At 58.9% G+C, this 18,213-nt stretch overlaps 7 protein-coding genes across 7 annotated transcripts; 4 read left to right on the plus strand and 3 right to left on the minus strand.

Moving 5' to 3' along the window:
• Nucleotides 1–180: 180 nt before the first annotated feature.
• SPRG_02639 (hypothetical protein) lies at nucleotides 181–1,411 on the minus strand. The gene is made up of 3 exons (XM_012341203.1): nucleotides 924–1,411; nucleotides 432–870; nucleotides 181–358 (listed from the first exon to the last, which is right to left on the minus strand). The coding sequence occupies exons 1-3, from the start codon at nucleotides 1,385–1,387 to the stop codon at nucleotides 212–214; spliced, it is 1,050 nt and encodes a 349-aa protein (XP_012196593.1). The 5' UTR covers nucleotides 1,388–1,411; the 3' UTR covers nucleotides 181–211.
• Nucleotides 1,412–2,291: 880 nt separating this feature from the next.
• On the minus strand, nucleotides 2,292–3,452 carry SPRG_02640 (hypothetical protein; the record flags this gene model as incomplete). Its single annotated transcript, XM_012341204.1, has 1 exon — nucleotides 2,292–3,452. One exon carries the CDS (start codon nucleotides 3,450–3,452, stop codon nucleotides 2,292–2,294), a length of 1,161 nt encoding a protein of 386 aa, XP_012196594.1.
• Nucleotides 3,453–5,076: 1,624 nt separating this feature from the next.
• On the plus strand, nucleotides 5,077–7,828 carry SPRG_02641 (hypothetical protein; the record flags this gene model as incomplete). The annotated part of the gene is made up of 15 exons (XM_012341205.1): nucleotides 5,077–5,249; nucleotides 5,304–5,351; nucleotides 5,394–5,485; nucleotides 5,532–5,730; nucleotides 5,774–5,879; nucleotides 5,924–6,291; nucleotides 6,341–6,490; nucleotides 6,537–6,647; nucleotides 6,694–6,812; nucleotides 6,867–6,930; nucleotides 6,980–7,139; nucleotides 7,190–7,297; nucleotides 7,346–7,444; nucleotides 7,490–7,589; nucleotides 7,638–7,828. 15 exons carry the CDS (start codon nucleotides 5,077–5,079, stop codon nucleotides 7,826–7,828), a joined length of 2,088 nt encoding a protein of 695 aa, XP_012196595.1.
• A 503-nt stretch (nucleotides 7,829–8,331) lies between these two features.
• Nucleotides 8,332–11,793, plus strand: SPRG_02642 (hypothetical protein). The gene is made up of 4 exons (XM_012341206.1): nucleotides 8,332–9,752; nucleotides 9,797–11,218; nucleotides 11,279–11,509; nucleotides 11,559–11,793. The coding sequence occupies exons 1-4, from the start codon at nucleotides 8,343–8,345 to the stop codon at nucleotides 11,697–11,699; spliced, it is 3,204 nt and encodes a 1,067-aa protein (XP_012196596.1). The 5' UTR covers nucleotides 8,332–8,342; the 3' UTR covers nucleotides 11,700–11,793.
• SPRG_02643 (hypothetical protein) lies at nucleotides 11,735–13,912 on the minus strand. Its single transcript, XM_012341207.1, has 7 exons — nucleotides 13,893–13,912; nucleotides 13,745–13,836; nucleotides 13,458–13,701; nucleotides 12,742–13,407; nucleotides 12,521–12,700; nucleotides 12,108–12,477; nucleotides 11,735–12,059 (listed from the first exon to the last, which is right to left on the minus strand). Exons 3-7 carry the CDS (start codon nucleotides 13,553–13,555, stop codon nucleotides 11,769–11,771), a joined length of 1,605 nt encoding a protein of 534 aa, XP_012196597.1. The 5' UTR covers nucleotides 13,556–13,701; nucleotides 13,745–13,836; nucleotides 13,893–13,912; the 3' UTR covers nucleotides 11,735–11,768.
• A 586-nt stretch (nucleotides 13,913–14,498) lies between these two features.
• Nucleotides 14,499–15,943, plus strand: SPRG_02644 (hypothetical protein; the record flags this gene model as incomplete). The annotated part of the gene is made up of 7 exons (XM_012341208.1): nucleotides 14,499–14,663; nucleotides 14,713–14,891; nucleotides 14,934–15,159; nucleotides 15,205–15,288; nucleotides 15,339–15,481; nucleotides 15,529–15,676; nucleotides 15,734–15,943. 7 exons carry the CDS (start codon nucleotides 14,499–14,501, stop codon nucleotides 15,827–15,829), a joined length of 1,041 nt encoding a protein of 346 aa, XP_012196598.1. The 3' UTR covers nucleotides 15,830–15,943.
• A 49-nt stretch (nucleotides 15,944–15,992) lies between these two features.
• Nucleotides 15,993–17,270, plus strand: SPRG_02645 (hypothetical protein). Its single transcript, XM_012341209.1, has 3 exons — nucleotides 15,993–16,478; nucleotides 16,526–16,715; nucleotides 16,759–17,270. Exons 1-3 carry the CDS (start codon nucleotides 16,068–16,070, stop codon nucleotides 17,133–17,135), a joined length of 978 nt encoding a protein of 325 aa, XP_012196599.1. The 5' UTR covers nucleotides 15,993–16,067; the 3' UTR covers nucleotides 17,136–17,270.
• The last annotated feature ends 943 nt before the right edge of the window (nucleotides 17,271–18,213 follow it).

Consider the following 18,213-nt stretch of genomic DNA (forward strand, 5'->3'; position numbering starts at 1 on the left):
AACCATGCATAAGCTCTAGGCTCGGTCTCAACGTCGATTGAGATTGACACGCACCAGAACTGTCGTAGAGCAGCATGCCAACATATGCGTGTCGCAGAGTTTAGGGCTAGGGCAGGGTTAAGTTTCCATGCTCGGATCGCACCCTTGCACAGAAAGGAAAGACTCTGCGAGACGACTCGTGGTAAACGTGACATCGGTATATAGTTAACGACTAGGCGTTGTTGACGGGCGTTTGCACGACGGCCTCGCGCATGGCTTCGCGACGTTTCTGAGCGCGGTGGAGCACCCAGAGACGCGCAAAGAGGAGCAGCAAGAAGAAGACGAGGGTGCCCGCGGCAATCGCAACCGCCAGCTCGTACTGATGCGCGACCGTCATGAGCGTGTGACCAAAGCACGTGCCGTACGACGGGTTCAAATACGTCCGTTCATACGTCGCGAGCGATGAGGACGGGCAGGTCCTCCTGGTTCTTGATCTTGTACGCGGTGCAGTCGGCGGTGGCGACGCAGTAGGCGCCTGTGGGCTTGGGCACATCCATGGGGCACGTGGCATGAATCCAACTCTGAAGCGCATCGTACTTGGTCGTGACGTTGGAGAGCACGGCACAACCTCGGCAGAGATTGTAGAGCTCACTTTTGATTGCAGCCGCGCGCTGGACGGCCACCGGGTCGAGCGTGGACACATTGCTCCTCGTCTCCGTCAAGTTGACGCAGAAGCTGTCGATGGTCGTCGTTGCGGTCACCATGACGTTGAAAAAGATTGTCGGGAGCGTCGCGAGGGTGCGTGCAATCTCGGCCGTCACGTTCGGGTCGGGCCACATGCCCGGTACACGATGGTTTGTGCGAGTGGGAAGGCGCTGCAAAAACGGTGGCCTTCGCTCGCGCAGTACGCTTCCGCAAATGCAGTCGCGGCCTTCATGGGGTACTCGTCGCTGTAGGTGTAGCGCATTGGGTTCGATGGTACGTCCGACGCGTAGCCTCGACCAAGGAGGGAGTCACTGTAGTTGTACTGGCGCGACGCGTCCGAGGCGAAGAACGCCTCCATGCGGTGCTGGTACGTCGTGAGCACTGGCGCTTTCTCGACCGCTCTCATCGTGAGAGGAATCGCGTTGACAGCGTCGCCCAAGAGCACGCTGCAGCAGACCAAGTCGGCAAATACAAGGAAGAGACACAACAAGTGCGAAGGGTCGCCCCGCGTCCAAACTATATGCACGAGACCAAGCGCAGCAAAGCCTATGGTGAAGATGCTCACCAAGACCATGACTTCGTGCGGCAGCGCGACGACCTCATTGTACATGGAGCCGGCGAGGGCGGCGACGCAGGCACCAAAGGCGGCGACAGCGACAAAGGTTATGGCCACGGCAATTGTCGTGCGCGTCGGCTTGGCCATATTGGGAAATGACACGACTCCACGTGCTCTTGCTGCCGTGTCCAGTACCGGTACGAAGACGCAGCGGCATGCCCACCGCCTGTCTGTGTCTGTCTGACACTTCGTTGAATGGATTTAACGCGTTAAACCGACCAGCCACCAAACGAGCCATGTGTTGACGGTGCTCGTCATTTTACATGTACCGTACTATACCGGCACCAGTGCCGTGTCCGCAACAATGGACCCTGGCATACCGATGTACTAGTAGTAATATGATCGTGCAGAAGTACTGCATGACGTGTCTGCAAGAGACTACCGGTTGTATGGCACAGGAGCACACGGTGAAACCTCCATGCAGCTGCATGTCGTACGGAACTCTTCCGTCGTAAGCTTACGTGGCACATACCATTCGGGTGGTTGGCAACCTTGCAGAGAGCAGCTGTCGTCGAGTTGATGCGCAAAGTTATCAAGAAGCATACACAATTTGTACGCTTATATTGCCATGTCGACAACAAAGGCTGCATCCAATCTCTGGCACCGTCCTCAGCTATGCTATCGATACAGAGAAAGCCATGCGTATGCTCTAGGTTTTTTCTCAACGTCGATCGAGATCGATGGGCACCAGAACTGTCGTCGAACTGGTAGAACAGTACTAGTACCAGGAACAGTACCATGCCATGTACTCGACGCAGGGTTTAGGGTTAGGGCAGGGTTAGGTTTCCATGCTCGGATCGCATTCTTGAGACTTGGGGTATGTCATTGGTCAATGTGACTTTTATAAATGAACGTGTTTCGCGTTATCTTGGTGGCTACAAAGAGTTCGCATACGTAGCGACCAGCAATCTCCTTCTTCTTCATTCGCTCGCCAGGCCGCGGATGAGGCCCATGACTCAATGCGACTTGGGTGTATATTAATAGTTAATGACTAGACATTGTTGCCGGGCGTTTGTACGACGGCTGCGCGCATGGCTTCGCGAAATTTCTCCGCGCGGTGGAGCACCCAGAGACGCGCAAAGAGGAGCAGCAAGAAGACGACGAGGGTGCCCGCGGCAATCGCAACCGCCAGCTCGTACTGATGCGCGACCGTCATGAGCGTGTGACCAAAGCACGCGTCGTACGACGGGTTCAAATACGTCCTTTCAGGCATCCAGAGCGACGGCGAAAAATAGCAGTAGTAGTCCCCGTTCTTGCTTTTGTACTCGGAGCAGTGGGCGGTGGCGACGCAGTAGGCGCCTGTGGGCTTGGGCACATCCATGGGGCATGTGGCATGGATCCAGCGATCGAGCGCATAGGACTTGGTCGCGATGTTGGAGAGCGCGGCGCAGCCTCGGCAGAGGTTGTTGAGGTCACGGTTGAATTCATCGGCGCGCTCGATTCCCGCCACGATGACATTGCTTCTCGCACTCGCCAGGTTGACGGCGGCGCAGAAGCTGTCGATAGTTGTCGACGCTGTCACCGGAACGTCCAGAAACGTCGTCGGGAGCGTCGCGAGGGTGCGTGCAATCTCGGCCGTCACGTTCGGGTCGGGCCACATGCTCGGGTACAAGATAGTCTGAACGAGTGGAAAGGCGCTGCAAAATCGGTGGCCTTCGCTCACGCAGTACGCGTCCGCAAAAGCTTGTGCGGCCTTGGACGGGTACTCGCTGGCGATGGGGTTCCGTGGTGCGTTGGCGACGCCACTACCAAGTGTGTGACTGTAGTTGTACTGGCGCGACGCGTCCGAGGCGAAGAACGCCTCCATGCGGTGCTGGTACGTTGTGAGCGCTGGCGCGTTCTTGATCGCTCGCATCGTGAGAGGAATCGCGTTGACAGCGTCGCCCAAGAGCACGCTGCAGCAGACCAAGTCGGCAAATACAAGGAAGAGACACAACAAGTGCGACGGATCGCCCCGCGTCCAAACTATATGCACGAGACCAAGCGCAGCAAAGATGGTGGTGAAGATGCTCGTCACGACCATGTCTCCGTGCGGCAACATAACGAGCTCATCGTACATGGAGCCGGCGAGGGCGGCGACACACGCGCCGAAGGCGGCGACAGCGACAAAGGCGATGGCCACGGCAATCGTCGTGCGCGTCGGCTTGGGCATATGTATTGGGAAATGGCACGACTCTACTTGCTCTTGCTGCCGTGTCCAGTACGAAGGCGCAGCGGCATGTCCACGGCCTGTCTGTCTCTGTCTCTGTTGGACTCTGCGTTGAAGAGATTTAACGCGTTATTCTGCTGGGGGAATTTGCAAAATCAGCCCCCATTTGAATTAGGGGTCTGATTTCTTGTATTGAGTACCTGCGGTGCAATCGGAAACTGGTCAATTGACCATTGTACACAAACACATCGCCAAGTCGGTGTCACTAGAATTACGCAAAACCGGAGAAGCTGCATCTTTAGAGGGCGTCATGATGCCCCAGGGTCGGCGCGGCCCTGCGAGCTTACCCGCCTCCACCTGGGGTTCCGATCTACAATGAAATCGCTAATAGTGTTGAGACTGGGGCTCGCTCCTCGCCAAGGTACGGCCCGCACAAAAGTCAACACCCTGAAGTACCTCCGCTGCGCTGCGGTGGGCAGACTTTCTGGGCCGATGCATTGTCGTCGCTAGCTGCCGTAGCATACTTTTTAAGGGAATTCCAGCTTGGTACTCACGCTTGGGGCTGATTTTGCAAACCAGCGGTCAAAAGGGGGCCAATTCCCCGCCCGTGGGTGACGACGACAAGCACGTGGCGTCGTGTTGATGCGATCTTTGTCGATAAACGTATTAGTACAGGAAGAAGCCTTCGAGGCCAGTCAATTGCTCCACAGCAACCAGAGCGTCGCGGCTCTACCTACGGTACCTGTCTCGACGAAGTCGATTCTCAAGCCATTACCGTGGTGCCCTCGACAATCTGCGTAGCCTTGCCGTCGATCGCGAAGGCTGGAAGGAATTTACGGAGCTTGTCGTCGTGGGACTCAAGCGCCCCTGGGCGTCTACAGAAATACAAGACGCACCCCCGCCGCCACCTGCACAGCCACGGCCCGGCGAGCGAATGAAGAAGAAGAAGGAGATTGCTAGTTTCTACGTATGTGAACTCTTTGTAACAACATGATAACGCGAAACACGTTCATATATTACCCTGGTGCCATGCCTGCTTTACGAGTACCGCCACCAAGGGCATATTTATTCCGTTGACCGCCACGTACTAGTACAGGATCATCATCACCTACGTGTACCTCCGTGAGCATTCTTCGAGAGGGTCGACGATCCCACTTCTGTACAGCGGTAAAGGGCTTATGGCTCCGAAATATTAACGGAATAATGTCTACCGCGCCATCATCATCAGCATCAGCACAGACGTCTACCACCTGCGATGCAGCATGGCAAGGTCGACGCTGCACCCGGCGTGCGTAACTGCTGGGCCACGTCGAATTGTTTACCATAAAAGTCTCAATATGAGCTGTATTTCTCTGCTTCATCGACATGGAAGCATTGCTCGCAGTCTGGATTCTTGCATGAGATCAGATCGGTCCAGCGGAATCTGCCTCGGTACAAGAGACGTTAGTGGCGTCCCACTCTGGTGTGCATCCAGAAAAAGCCCGTGATTTAATCTCGGCGCGTCGACGTCGCGCCGGTCGTGGGATCGAGAGAGACACTTGCGAGAAATCACTCACCTTGCCAACCCGCCAATCACGCGCGCTGGGTCTCTACCGCTGGAAGCTCGCCAGTCGCGGACTTGGCATCGATGGACTTTCCAACGTCATCGAACTCGCCCTCGGACGGCGGCAGCCGGACGCTGTGGTTCTTTGGCCTCTGCGCCAGCATCGTGCTCTTCGTTCTCTTCCTCGGCATCGTCAACCACTGCTACAACAAGCACTATGGCATGCCCCTGCCCGCGCCCGCCGTCACAAACCAAAAGTACGCCATTCGCGTCCCACGTGTCGCCGTGATGCAGCCTCTTCCATGTCGTAGCTTCCACGAGTTTATGCCAGGCATCAAGCGCGGCGACGTCGAGGAGCTGTACGTCGCTTGTCATGTCCTTCTTGACGCTCGTGCGAATAGGCTCGCCAACGTCGAGCGTTGGGAGTGCTCCATTTGTGCGTTCCAAAGCTTACTGCAAAAACCCGCCTGTAGTCTCTGCGGCACACCAAAGGGTACGACCATAGACGTCAAGAAGCGCGATCGCAACGGGGCCCATAGACACGCGGCTCGTCGAGGTATCGCCCGAGGTCGTCGTGCCGCGCCTGACCCGCAGCAGCAGCGTGCTGCGCCGCTCGTCCATCAACTACCGCCATCGGTCCAAGTCCACCTTGCCGCGACACTCGATGCGCCGGCTCTCGGTGCTCTTTCAAAAAGCAATCGTGCCCGACGATCTCAACGCCCGTCAGCGCAGCGCGCGGTAGCCCTTCTCTCGCACAGCTTGGATGTACGCAAACGCGTAGGATGCGCAAGCAGTGGAGCCGACAGATCGACGGTGCCGGGCACGTCTCATGGAAGCGTCACTTTCTCGACTCGGAGGACTTTCCCGCCGCCTTCTTCGTTCAGCTGGTGCGCTGCAATCAACGGTTTGTGCTCACATTGGAGGAGAGTAGAACCCGAGCCAGGACGAGATGTTTGCCAACCACGAAGTTGAGCCGCTCGACGAGTGCGTCGTCATCACGCTGCGGGGCAGCATCGTGCGTGGGCTGGACAAGACCCAGGACACCGATCGGGTGACCGAGCCCGACTCGCCCGTCGACGAAAGCGAGGCGGGTGCTGCCGACTACAGCGAGCTCAAGAGCGCCAAGGCGATTGCGTGGCTCGACCTCGCGACGGGGGATCCCAACAAAACGGTGCTTGGCACGTCGATCTCCGAGGCCATGTGGAACTCGCTTTTGCCGCTCACGAAGCTCGCCTTTACGCTCAAGTACGCCTGGTTCCTCCACCAAACCGCCGACCTTTTTGTACCGTACGACGAGTTGTACGTGGCGTGCTCTTGTCGTATTATATGGAGGTGCAAGCTTGACTAGGTACATCAAAACCAAGGTCAACCGTAACCGGCTCTTTGAAGAAGCTCTCGAGAACCTCTTGCACCTCGACGGCCGCGCGCTCTGTGCCATTCTGCGCTTCCAGTTTGTCGGCGAGTCGGGCTTGGACGCGGGCGCGATCCAGCGCGAGTGGTATGGCGTGCGTCATGTATCAAGATATCAACTCGTATCGTCGTAGGTACATGCTCGTGGCGCAAGCAATGCTCTCGGAATCCTCGGGGATGTTTATTGAAGCCAACCGTGACGACCACTCGTTCTTTATCAACCCCAACTGCGCCGCCGACATGACGTACTACGACGGAAGGATAAAACTCGGTTCTTAGTGTTATACTGAGTCGTAGCGAGACGGCCGTGCACTACCTCGATGCCTTTCGCGCCGCGGGGCGCTTCATTGGCCGCGCCCTCCTTGACGGCCAAGTGCTGCCACTGCATTTGAGCCCCGTTCTCTTCAAAGGTATATATGTACCTGCTGCGTACCACTTTCTAGCGTACGTATCACCTTATGTAGCGCTGCTGGGCATGCCCTGCACGCTCGATGACATTGAAACCCTCGACAAGACGCTCTACAAGAGGTCGCTTCGAGTCTGTCGCACGCATCGACTATGTATATACAATGTTTAGTCTGCGCTACTTGCTCGACAACAAGCACGTCGATGAGTTGGCACTGACCTTCTCCGTGACCCAAGAGCGCGCAGGGAAGCTGATTGAGGTCGACCTCGTACCACATGGCCAAGACGTGCCCGTGACGGACGCCAACAAGCACGCGTACATTGAACGCATGGTGCTGCGTCTTTGTTTGTGCCATAGTATTGTTATATGGGAAGGATGTAGATGCGCTATCTTCTCTTTGAGCGGATCCAAGACCCGCTGCACGCGCTCATTCAAGGCACATACGACGTGGTGCCACCGGAGCTGCTCCTCGTCTTTGACCACAAGGAGGTTAGGCTTCTTCAAAGGGTCCGTGACGTCTTACGACGGCGTGCATAGCTCGAGCTCATTCTTTGCGGCCAAAGCGACATTGACGTCGACGATTGGGAGACAAGCACGATCACGTCGTCGAATTTAAAGAACTCGGCCGTCCTCGAGGTACGCGTGCAGCAGGGTGCAGCCAAGACGACACATGACGCGTAGTGGTTCTGGCAACTGGTGCGTGCGCTCTCGTGCGCAGACCAAGCCAAGCTCCTGCAGTACGCGACCGGTTCGTCCCGCGTACCGGTCCAAGGCTTCCAAGGTACCAATACTCTACGAGGAGCGTTATAATCCATGCGGATGACGGTAGGCTTGACGAGCTACGACGGAAAGATCTGCTATTTTACGCTCAAAGGCGTGCCGTACACGTTAGGCGCCTATCCTGTGGCCCACGCCTGCTACAACCGCATCGACCTGCCGTTGTACCCCACTCAGGAGCTTTTGGACGACGCTGTCCGAACACTTCTCCTCTCGGACCCGACCGGCTTCAACATGCAGTAACAGTTGCCGCCACAGCGTCGTCCACCGTGTCCTGTACCCTACTTATTCCAAAACTGCAGCGTTCAATCTCGCCAATATGCGTCTCGTGTGCCACGCCACTACGTTGTTGTCTACACGCTGGGGATTGCTGTCTATGCCCCATCCTCTTCCCTGCGCCTCCTTGTGGACGGATCAGCGCTCATACATGTAGTACGCGAACGGTGGCGTCCGCGAGGCAAGTTGCAAGTCGTCCTCGCCCTTGGCGCCATCGCCGCGAGCGCTGCCGTCGCACGTACCTCGATGCCACGACCCTTCGCCATAGGCCATAGGGGTCCGCGTCGCGATCCAGGGCCGACGGTCGCCACGACCTCGCCCGACGTGGGGTCCTTGGGCGCCGTCGTCGCGCTTGCCGTTTCGAATTTGCCCCGCTTTTGTCACCTCCGGATAGTATCCGGATATTTGCGGCGACACAGCTTTTTGTGTGTGGTGTGTTGGGTGGAGAAACCTTCATTTTCTAATACGCTCGGAGCGCGTGATGGAGGGCCTCCCGGCAGTCGAGCCCGTCGAGCTGCGGGACCTCGTGGCACGCTGCGTGGACAAGAGCTACGAGAACTTCCGCGGCCTCGCGCATGGCCTCGGCGGCGTGGCCAAGGCTGAGGAGCGCCGGGAGCAGGCGCTCAAGCACCTTGCCGACACGCGCAGCCTCTTTGAGAAGCTGCTCGTGCTCACGCGCTGGTCGGTGCAGAGCCCGCTCGCCGCGCAGTGCGCCGAGCTACTCAAGACGGCCAAGCTCTTTACGGACCAGCTCAACGAGTCGAATGACCGGCTCTTCTTTCTGCACGCGGATTTGAACCGCGCCAAGGAGCGCACGTACGACCTTGCGACCGCGATTGACGTGCTCTACGGCGGCACGTACCCGCGCCTGCCCAAGCTCATTAGCTACGCGATGCACCCTAAGGAGATGCCAGACGTCGACGAAGACAAGGCGATCCAGGAAATGGACGACATCATTCGCTTCCGACTCATTGAAGAGGAGATTCCGTCGACGTTTACGCGCATCGACGTTGAGGGCGGGTTTGTGATTGCACACGTCGAAGGCGAGTTTGAGATTGTCTTCACGCTCAACGGAAAGGAGTCGGACAGCCTTTGGCGGCTCGTCGCGATCAACACGGTGCTCACGGACGCGGCAGCGACCGAAAAGTACAAGACGCTTGCGAGTACCAACACGCTGCGCATCATCAAGGCGAACGCGCCGACCGAGCTTCACTACATGCACATGCGCAACCTCGTGCAGAAATGCATGAACAAGTCGAGCGCGCCGTTCGTCGCGGCCTGCGACATCATGCGCGACTTTTGCTGCTCGCTTTCGCTCCAGATCCTCGTCGCCCAGGGCCATCTTCTCACCGACTCGCGCTGGAAGAGCAGCAACGTCGAGTTTGTCTACCACGCCGACAAGCAAGTGCTCGACATTTGCTACTGGTCGTCGTTTTGCCGCCCAGCCGTGCTCACGACCGAAGCCGCGCAGCTCGCGGCCGAGATGGCCGACAAGTTTAAGAAACCCGAGTCCGAATCGCTGCCACCGTACCCGACCGCGAGCCTCTGCGTGCGCCTGTACTCGGACCCGAAGCACCACGACCTCCTCTCGCTGTCGCTGCACCCGCCGCCCGCGCCCGAGCTCCGCGCGTCGCTCTCGGACGCGCTTGTCGTCCCGCGCAACATGTATGGGCTCAGCGCCGAGGCCTTCCTCATGGGCGGCATGCGCATGCACGTGGCGTCGGCGTTGTTTTGTCTCGAGCGCCACCTCGTGCTGGGCACGGGCGCCTCGACGCCGCTGCACTTGACGACGAGCGAGGCCGTGCACATTGTGCGCACCGAGCGCAGCATACACATTGCCCGCGCCGACTCGGGCGGCCTCGCGCAGTACCAGCTCGAGATTTCATTCGACGTGCGCACGGGCTCTTTACGGCCGCGTGCGTCGCCGCGTCCAAGAGCCCGCTCGTCGATGGTGTCGTGCGCGGCCTCGAGACGCTCTTGCAGCGCAGCGTGAAGGCGCAGCTCGGGCCGCACGGCTTTAGCTTGGCGATCGACGACTTGAAGGCGGTCGCGGACGCCGTGAGCGCGTGTCTCCGCGAGATGCTCGCGTACGAGATCTCGGAGGTCGCGTCGAGCTTTGCCAACATTGAAGTGCATCGCCACGTCTCGGTCAACTGGGACCGGTACATTGCGTTCCGCCGGCAGCAAGGCAACAACGTGGACGCGCTCTCGATCTCGCCGAACGCGCTTTTTTTCCAAATCGTGCGCAACAAGGAGTCGTGCGGGTACCTCGTCGTCGAGATTGACCGCGAGGCTGAGTACGAGAGCTCGACCGACGTCCACTACGTCGAGAACGCCGACGACTGGATCCGCGTGCCTGCGTTTTCACTGCTGCAGTTGAGCTCGTCGGCCGGCGCGCCGAGTGCGGTCCAGTTTTTCCAGCGGTTCCCTGCGTTCCGCAAGGACGCACTGGCGCCCATGATGCCGCCACCGACCAAGAAGCAAAAGACAGCGTCGAGCACACCGCCGCTCGCGCCGCTCTTCTTGCACGTCGTGAGCCTGTGCCACGAACGCATCCAGCTGCAGCACTACGTCAACTTTGCCAAGCGCCGGCGCGTGCGCATTCGATATGCAGGCCAGGGCGGCACGGCGTCGGCGGCCCACCAAAGCGGCGAGCAGATCGTGTCGTTCCCGTTCCCCGAGCGAGTCTCGTCGGCGCCAATGGAGATCCGCGCGGTCCACGGGCATTTGCGCAAGGGCGGCGGCTTTGAAATGTGCGTCCAATTGGCGTCGCCGCCGTTCACGTTTCTCATTCCAAACGACTTTTTCGGGGCGCTGCACATCGGCGACCACCACGCGCTGCCGAATTCGAACCTCATCTTTCGGTACCCGCCGACGACGAAATTGCAGCCGGACAACCCGCTCGAGACGTTCATCGCGGACTTGCTCATGAACGTGAAGCCCATGTGCGAGTTTGGCGTCAAGCTCGAAAAGACGCTGAGCAGCCTGGGTCGGTACGGCCCGGACGTGGATGTCCGCGATCACTTTATCGTCGAGCGCGCAGACCCGTTCTCGATTGTGCTCGCGTGCCGCACGAGCAACCCAAAACGGTGCGTCGCCGCCGGCTCGACGCCCGACGACACGATCACGTACCGCATCATGGTGCAGTTCAAGCCCAAAGGCGGGTTCATCCTCACGAGCAGCCACCGTGGCGAGCACCCGCTTCTGCAGTTCATCCAGGCCGCGCTCAACGTACACAATGACTCTGCGCAGCTGCTCGAGGCGCTGGAACGCACGACGATTCCGCTCGCGATTCTCTCGAGTGTCGTGAGCTCGCAAGTGATCTCGGCCAAGTGCTACCGGCACGACTCGGGCCCGGTAGATGCAAACGACGCCATGTGAGGTACCGAGCCGCTCATTTGATGGCACCATGTGTAGAGGCGAGAGGGCGGCGGCAGTCTCGGTGGCAAAAAGGGCGGCGGCAAGGGCCTCCGGTTCGGCTACAAGGGCAAGCTCCCGGGCGAAGAAAAGGGGTACTATGCCGAGCGCACGTACGGCGGCGACGACCGGTCGTTTGTGCCCGCCGACCTCCTCTTGATCCCGCGGTCGCAAAACCACATTCGCCTCACGTACGCGGATCGGTGCGGCATTGACGTCTTCTTCATGGAGGTACATATACTCGTCACTGCGAGGCATCTATCATATATGGACCATATAGAACGAAACGGTGACGATCAAGAGCGCGCCGTGCGGTGCCCGTGTCCCGAGCTGCGCGGTCGACGGCGGCCTCTCGGTGTCCCACGCCACCTTTGGCGAGCGCCTTCGCAACCTCGTCTTTCCCGAAATGGCCTCGTTGTAGGCGACGTTTGCATCTCATATACTACAAGACGACGACGATGGATAACTTACAAGGTCACACGATACTACACTATTGAATGTTGAAGCCGGTCGGGTCCGAGAGCAGCAGCATCTTGATGGCTTCTTCGAGGAGCTCCTTCTTCGGGTAGATGGGCAGGTCGAGCCGGTTGTAACACGCGTGCGCGACCGGGTACATGCCTGGCACGTACGGCATGCCTTTGAGCGTAAAGTAGCAGATCTTGCCGTCGTAGCTCGTCAAGCCTTGAAAGCCCTGGACCGGCACGCGCCCCGAGCCCGTCGCAAACTGCAGCAAGCGCGCCTTCTCGTCCCCACCGAGTCCGTCGAGGATCTCCCAAAACCACTAGATCATAGCATGAGCTCGACGAACACAATGTCCAGTCGCACGTACCGTGACGACCGGAACGTTTTCGAGGTTGGTCGAGAGGACGGTGTTGGCTTTCCAGTCGGCCACGTCAATGTCCGTGAGGCCGCAGAGGATGAGCTCGAGCTCCTTATGGTCGAACGGCACGAGGAGCTCGGGCGGAAGGATGTCGTGGATGCCTTGGAGGAGCGCCAAGAGCGGGCCCTCGATGCGCTCGAACAAAAGGTGCCGGACCATGCGGTCGACGTAGTCGTACTTGGTGGCGTCCGTCACAAGCACCTGGGACCCGTTCGGGACGAGATCGACCTCGACAACGCGGCCGTTAGCGTCGCACGCGGTCACGGAGAAGGTCAGCGTGAGGTCTTCGACGCGGTCTGTCTCGAGAATGTAGCGCAAGCTACCATGCGTGATTGAGCGCGTCTTCGACTCGAGAGTCATACCTCTTGTAGACGGTCGCATCGAGGCTCTCCACGTCGTCCATTGTCAGTGGCGTGCCAAGGATGCTCTTGAAGAGCGTCGCGTTCAAATGCAATGGCAGCACTTGGCCGTCGAGGAGCGCGCGCCCAATGAAGCGTCCAGCCGCGCGGCACGCGTCGTTGTGGCTCATCGATTGCGTAAACCTACAACGACTATGAGACATGAAGAGACACATGACGCGTACGGAAACGCAGGGTTGGGGTTGAGGATGTACGAGTGGTCCTCGCGGTTGGCCAGCACAAAGAGCCCGGACGTCGGAGACAGCAAGGCTTGGGCCACGAGCATGTACCACTCGCGCTGGACCGCGCCAGCGTCGAGACCCTTCTCCTCCATGAACTGGAGCCGCACGATCGCGCAGAGCTCAAACGACTTGAGGTGCAAGAGGTTCTCGAGCGCCTCTTCAAAGACGCGGTCGCGAAGCGCGCGCATCTGAATGTACCCGATCTCGTACGGCAAGACGAGATCGGCCACTTGGTGGAGGAACCACGCATACTTGGCCGTGAACGGCACCTTGGTCAGCTGGTGCAGTGACGGCCAGAGACCCGCGGCGAGGACGTCGCCGGTGACGAGCCGCGACGCATCGACGGCTTCGATCGGTGAATAGAGCAGTCGCTTCGAGGTGAGCTGCGACGCTGACTCGAGCGTTGGCACCGCCGACTCGGCGTCTTCGAGGACGGGCGACATGAGCTTGACGCGCAGGGTGTCGAGCGCTGACGCGCCGTCGTCATTGGCGTCGTCGGGGTCAATATGGATGAGAAAGGCCGGCGGTACGTGGTTGATATCGAGGCACCGCCGCCGCCAGTACGGCTGGCCGTGGATATCGACGTGGCGCGACCACTCCTTGCGCATGCTATGCGATTTGGTTGGGTGAGCTCATAGGCGTTCAGGTCGTAGTGATACCGGGCCGAGCGCTGGCGGGCGGTCAAGTCTTCGGGCAGCACCATGGTCTTGGTACCAAAGAAGCCCGAGAGGCGCGGGTTGCCGCTGGGCGTGAGCATTCGGTTCTTGCTCGCCTGGCGGAAAAGCAGCGACGGGTTGCTCCGCTGCTTGGAGAGCCGGGTCTGGCTCGACTGCCGAGCCAGCTCGGCGCGGTAGCTCTTGTTGAAGTGCTCGATTTCGGTCGACGGTTCGACAAACCGCGAGTCTAAGGCGCAGCTCAACACGAGATGCTTGTCGTCTCAACCGACCTTTTTTGGCAGCGCAGAGGCAGCACACGGGGCGGTCGACGACGTTGAGGAAGGCGCAGACCGGGCACTCCCACCGGTCCACGTCCAAGAGCCTAGTTCGTCCATACTAGCATGAGGCACGGCGCCTCGTCCGATAAGATCGTCGTACAAGTCTTCGACATCGCCGCGTTTGAGCCCCGGCATAAAGTTGCTCAAGCTACAAGCGCTTTGTCAGCTCCATTCGACGAGATGCAGTCGTACGTACATGGGCTGGTGGAGCGGGTAGTGGCCGTCAACGGCGCTCATTCCATTGCAGTACTTGGCGAGGCCACTGAGGCAGAGGAAGAGCACGGCGATGCTCAGGACGAAGAGGATCTCGCTCGACGTCTGCGCGTCCATGGTCGAAATGTTGGAGCTCTTCGATTGTGGAGAAATCCAAGTGCAAACTGAGTCGAACGATGGAGTGCAAGGCAGCACCACTCTCACATCGCCCTCCCATGGGCGCAAGTCCAGTGCGCGTGCCACTTGGGCCAAGTACTGTGGATGAGCCGGCCATACAAACCGCCAGTTGGAGGCTCGCGACACGGTGGCTGCGAAAGTCGCACTCGGACCATGTGGCAATTGACTCGAAGTTTCTATGCAATCGCCCACGGCCAACGCCACTTTTTTAGATATGTTTTTTGTTGCATACAAACCACAAGATACCAATGCGAAAAGAATAAAAAGATGGGTGTGCGCGTGGCGATCGTAAGGCAAGAGACTTGCGGTTCGTAGCATGGCAGAATGGGCGTATCTGGCGACGTTGGTCCCACCGACGTACCCATGCGTGCGCCGGGCGACGACCGGCCGCATGGAGCTTGATGGGCGCCTCGACAAGCCCGCGTGGGCGCAGGCTCCGTGGACCGCTTCCTTTGTCGACATTGAGGGCCCGGCGCGCAAGGTATGTACCGACAAGGATATCATGCACATGTGGCAAACACACGCGGTAGCCCAACCCGCCGATGACGACGCGCGTCAAGATGATGTGGGACGACGACTACCTCTACGTGGGCGCGGCCATGGAGGAGACCAAGGTCTGGGGCACCTTCACCGTCAAGAACACGGTCATGTACCACGAGAACGACTTTGAGATCTTTATCGACCCGGACGGCAGCCACCACAACTACTAGTAGCATCCACGCACGATGGAGCGCAGCTTATCGTACCTTAGCGAGATGGAGATGAACTGCCTCAATACGATCTGGGAGCTCGTGCTGCGCCGGCCGTACAAGGACGGCCACGACATTGAGAACCCGCGCAACCTCGTCGACATTCGGTCGGCCGTGCACATTGACGGTGCTGCCAACGACCCGTCCGTGCAATGCCGCAGCTGGAGCGTCGAGGTCGCGCTACCCCTTGCGGAGCTCGCCATCTTCGACGAGCGCCGGCGCCGACCCGTCGTTTCCACGTCACGGAACGCCGAATCAACACAACATGTGTAGGTGCAAGTGGGCGACACATGGCGCATGAACTTTTCCCGCGTCCACTACGATCTCAGCGTCGAGACGGTGGACGGGCAGCCCACGGTACGCCACCGCTACGTTCTGAATTGACTCGTCCTATGAGCGACGCGTAGTACGTCAAGGTACCCGGTCGTCGCGAGTACAACTTTGTCTGGTCGCCCACCGGTGTCATCGACATCCATCGCCCGGAGAAGTGGGCGCTCGTGAGCTTCCTCGGCACGTGCGCTGTCGACGCCGCGACGTGGCCAGCCACCGAGTGCGTCATCGGACCGCGTCGACAAGATTTGATACAATGTCGCGTAGGCGCCGATTGCTGCAAGCGCTCCAGGACGAAGATGTCTTGAACGCGGTCTACTACGCCCAGCGCCAGTACCACGAGGCCCACGCCGTGTACGCGCATTCGCTCGACGTTTTGTTTGGCGATGCGACGCCGCCCCGCGTGACGCTCAACGTACGAGTTTGGATGGAAGAGATGACAGAATGGGTGGCGACACGACGGCGTGTGTAGGTGGCCGCCGACCAAAGCTCGTATACGCTGGCTTACGAGGACGCGACGGGCGGCAAGCATGGCATGACGCACGACGCCAAGTACACTCGTCCGTAGTCGACTCTGGTACAAAGCGTGGCGACGCAAAGCGAATGTGGACTACATGTATTACGTGAAGGCTGGTCGGGATTTTTTGTTCTGTCCTGTTCTGCCGCACCCAGAAAATACGCGATCGCAACGTATTGGCTCTTTTTATCCGGCATCCGGATATGCATTTCATCGCTTTGGGGGCTGGAGCAAGAGGGGACTCGGACGATCTCATTCGAGCTCGCTTTTTCAAAGTGACGGCAGGTCCATGGCTGGCAAGACGAGCTATACGAAGGCGCCCGCTGCCGCGGTGAAGAAGGTCTTAAGAGCGCGAGGGAAGGCGAAGTCGACACCAGCCATCGACGACCCGCTGCCGGCCGCCGATGATTCGACGATAGTAGGAGGGGACACAGCGGAGCTCACAGCGGCCTCTATCGATGAGGTGTCCCCAGTTGTCACCAAGAAGAAGGCCAAGAAGAGCGCCGTCGTCGTGGAAGAGCCGGCTGTCTGGTGCGACGCTAGCGTGGCCAAGATGTTCGAGCTGCGCTACAAGACGGAGCTGAAGGACAAGTTCGAGTCCAAGAACAACTTCCAGAAGAACCTCGCCACTCTCTCGCTCGCCGCCACGCTGAGCGTCGCGATGAATCGCACGTTCACTGCGGCTCAAGTCAATGCCAAGGTACCATCCTGTTGCCACTCTGGTGTCTCCAACCTTCGCTTGTGCAGTTTGCGCGGATGCGCACCAAATGGTTGACCTCCAAGTCGACTGTACCTTCGTCAACCGGCAACGATGCGTCGTCGGGGAGCCTTCCCATGCACTACGATGTGATGCTAGAGTATTGGTCGGGGAATGACGATCTGCAACGCGAAAGATTGCTCTCCTCGGACGATCCCGTTGATCTGGCAGACGACACGGGTATTTTTGACCCATTACGTTCGACAGCTCATCATGTGCACAGGAAACGCGGACTCGGATGTCATGGACCTCGACGACGAGAACGAGCGGCCGGACAACGCGAACAAGAAGCGGAAGACTTGTTCCGAGACCGAGGACAAGACCACCGGCGATCGAGGCGGCGGCAAGAAAACCAAGTCGACCGGGGAGGCCATTGAGGGTGGCCTCGTAGCCGTGAGCAACGGTCTCATCTCGCTTGGCCAGTCTCTAGCGCCGGGTTGTGGTGCGGCGCAAAGCAACACGACGCTCGACGACGTACTGGATGCCATCAAGGCGCAATCAACGACGGCCTTGGCAGAACAAGTTAGTTATTTGGTCGATGCCATCAAGAGTCAGACCAACACGATGCAACAATTGATCCAAGCTATCGCGAAGAAGTAGTGCCAGCGCAATTGCTCCATACAGTGTCTTTGTGAAGGTTCATACTGTCGAACAGCCGAGCTATCGTGTCGCGCTTGCTTAACGCCGCACGTCTAACACCGCACGTCTAACAACGACGTTGGTCTCACAATCTCGCATGTAGTCGTTCGGTTGAGTGTGGAGGTTGCGGTCTCGACCAGCGTCGGGGATTACAAACAAATCGTCGTTGACTGCCAAGAAGATGTTGTGAAGCGCGAAACACGACGAGACGAAGTGTTTGGTCAAGGCTTTCTCATCCATGACCGTCTTTCGAGCACGGAAACGCTCCGTGAGCCGACCGAACGCACACTCGACTGGCTGCCATGCGGGTGCTCGAAGGTTGTATAGTTGAAGCGCCGCTGGGAACGCGTCAACCCACTGCCTTCTTCGTGTGGTATGAGTAGCCACGGAAAAAGTGTATAGTCAACGTCGCCAATGATGTGCATACCGACCGACTGGCGGCGAGAAATGGTGTAGCTTCCAATCTTCTCGTCGGGAAACGAGCCGGGTCGCATGCCGACGGACATGAAGCGAGTCGAGGCGTCGACGGCGGCTTGTACGTTGAGAGACGGGTCACCGTGTCGATTGTAGAAGCCCTCGTCGTCTGTGGGTCGCTCAATGTCGATGACTGCGCCGTCAACGGCACCGGCGACGTCTGGAAAGCCACTCGTCCCCATTGAATGGTAGCGAGATCCAGTCGCTGGATCCGGTCGCCAAGACGTTTGAGAGGACGGAGACGACGTGGATGCGCCACGACTTGCAGACAACCCAAGGCGCCGACAGTCTCGCGGTAGCCGCCGCCGCTGCCGAGATCGTACAGAAGCATCCTTCTTTTTCCCGAACGGGTGCTTCGAGCGTGGGCACTTGTAGTCCTCCATGTAGTCGCGGAGGACGTCGACCAGGCGACGAAACGATGCATGAGAGCTCGGCAGGTTGTTGATCAACCACTGGTTGAAGCGCGGATTGTCGAACATGTCGTCGAAGTCGACCATGTCAACGGTGAGGATGTTGTACGTGTCCTCGCGGAGGCCTCCACCCGCCTCCCACCGTAGCGCATGCT

This window comes from Saprolegnia parasitica (assembly GCF_000151545.1).
Source record: "Saprolegnia parasitica CBS 223.65 unplaced genomic scaffold supercont2.6, whole genome shotgun sequence".
NCBI lineage: Eukaryota > Oomycota > Saprolegniomycetes > Saprolegniales > Saprolegniaceae > Saprolegnia > Saprolegnia parasitica.

Bases quoted from the DNA above. Each gene is read 5' to 3' on its own strand.
- SPRG_02645 (XM_012341209.1), top strand. From the start codon at position 16,068: ATGGCTGGCAAGACGAGCTATACGAAGGCGCCCGCTGCCGCGGTGAAG. The intron at 16,479-16,525 runs GTACCATCCTGT...TCGCTTGTGCAG, and splicing joins CGGCTCAAGTCAATGCCAAG to TTTGCGCGGATGCGCACCAA. The intron at 16,716-16,758 runs GTATTTTTGACC...TCATGTGCACAG, and splicing joins TGATCTGGCAGACGACACGG to GAAACGCGGACTCGGATGTC.
- SPRG_02642 (XM_012341206.1), top strand. From the start codon at position 8,343: ATGGAGGGCCTCCCGGCAGTCGAGCCCGTCGAGCTGCGGGACCTCGTG. The intron at 9,753-9,796 runs GTGCGCACGGGC...GCCGCGTCCAAG, and splicing joins AGCTCGAGATTTCATTCGAC to AGCCCGCTCGTCGATGGTGT. The intron at 11,510-11,558 runs GTACATATACTC...TGGACCATATAG, and splicing joins TTGACGTCTTCTTCATGGAG to AACGAAACGGTGACGATCAA.
- SPRG_02643 (XM_012341207.1), bottom strand. From the start codon at position 13,555: ATGCTCACGCCCAGCGGCAACCCGCGCCTCTCGGGCTTCTTTGGTACC. The intron at 13,408-13,457 runs GTATCACTACGA...CAAATCGCATAG, and splicing joins GCCCGCCAGCGCTCGGCCCG to CATGCGCAAGGAGTGGTCGC. The intron at 12,060-12,107 runs GTACGTGCGACT...GCTATGATCTAG, and splicing joins AAAACGTTCCGGTCGTCACG to TGGTTTTGGGAGATCCTCGA.
- SPRG_02639 (XM_012341203.1), bottom strand. From the start codon at position 1,387: ATGGCCAAGCCGACGCGCACGACAATTGCCGTGGCCATAACCTTTGTC. The intron at 871-923 runs GTACCCCATGAA...GCGCGAGCGAAG, and splicing joins CGCTACACCTACAGCGACGA to GCCACCGTTTTTGCAGCGCC. The intron at 359-431 runs GTATGAACGGAC...GTCGCGCATCAG, and splicing joins CCGTCCTCATCGCTCGCGAC to TACGAGCTGGCGGTTGCGAT.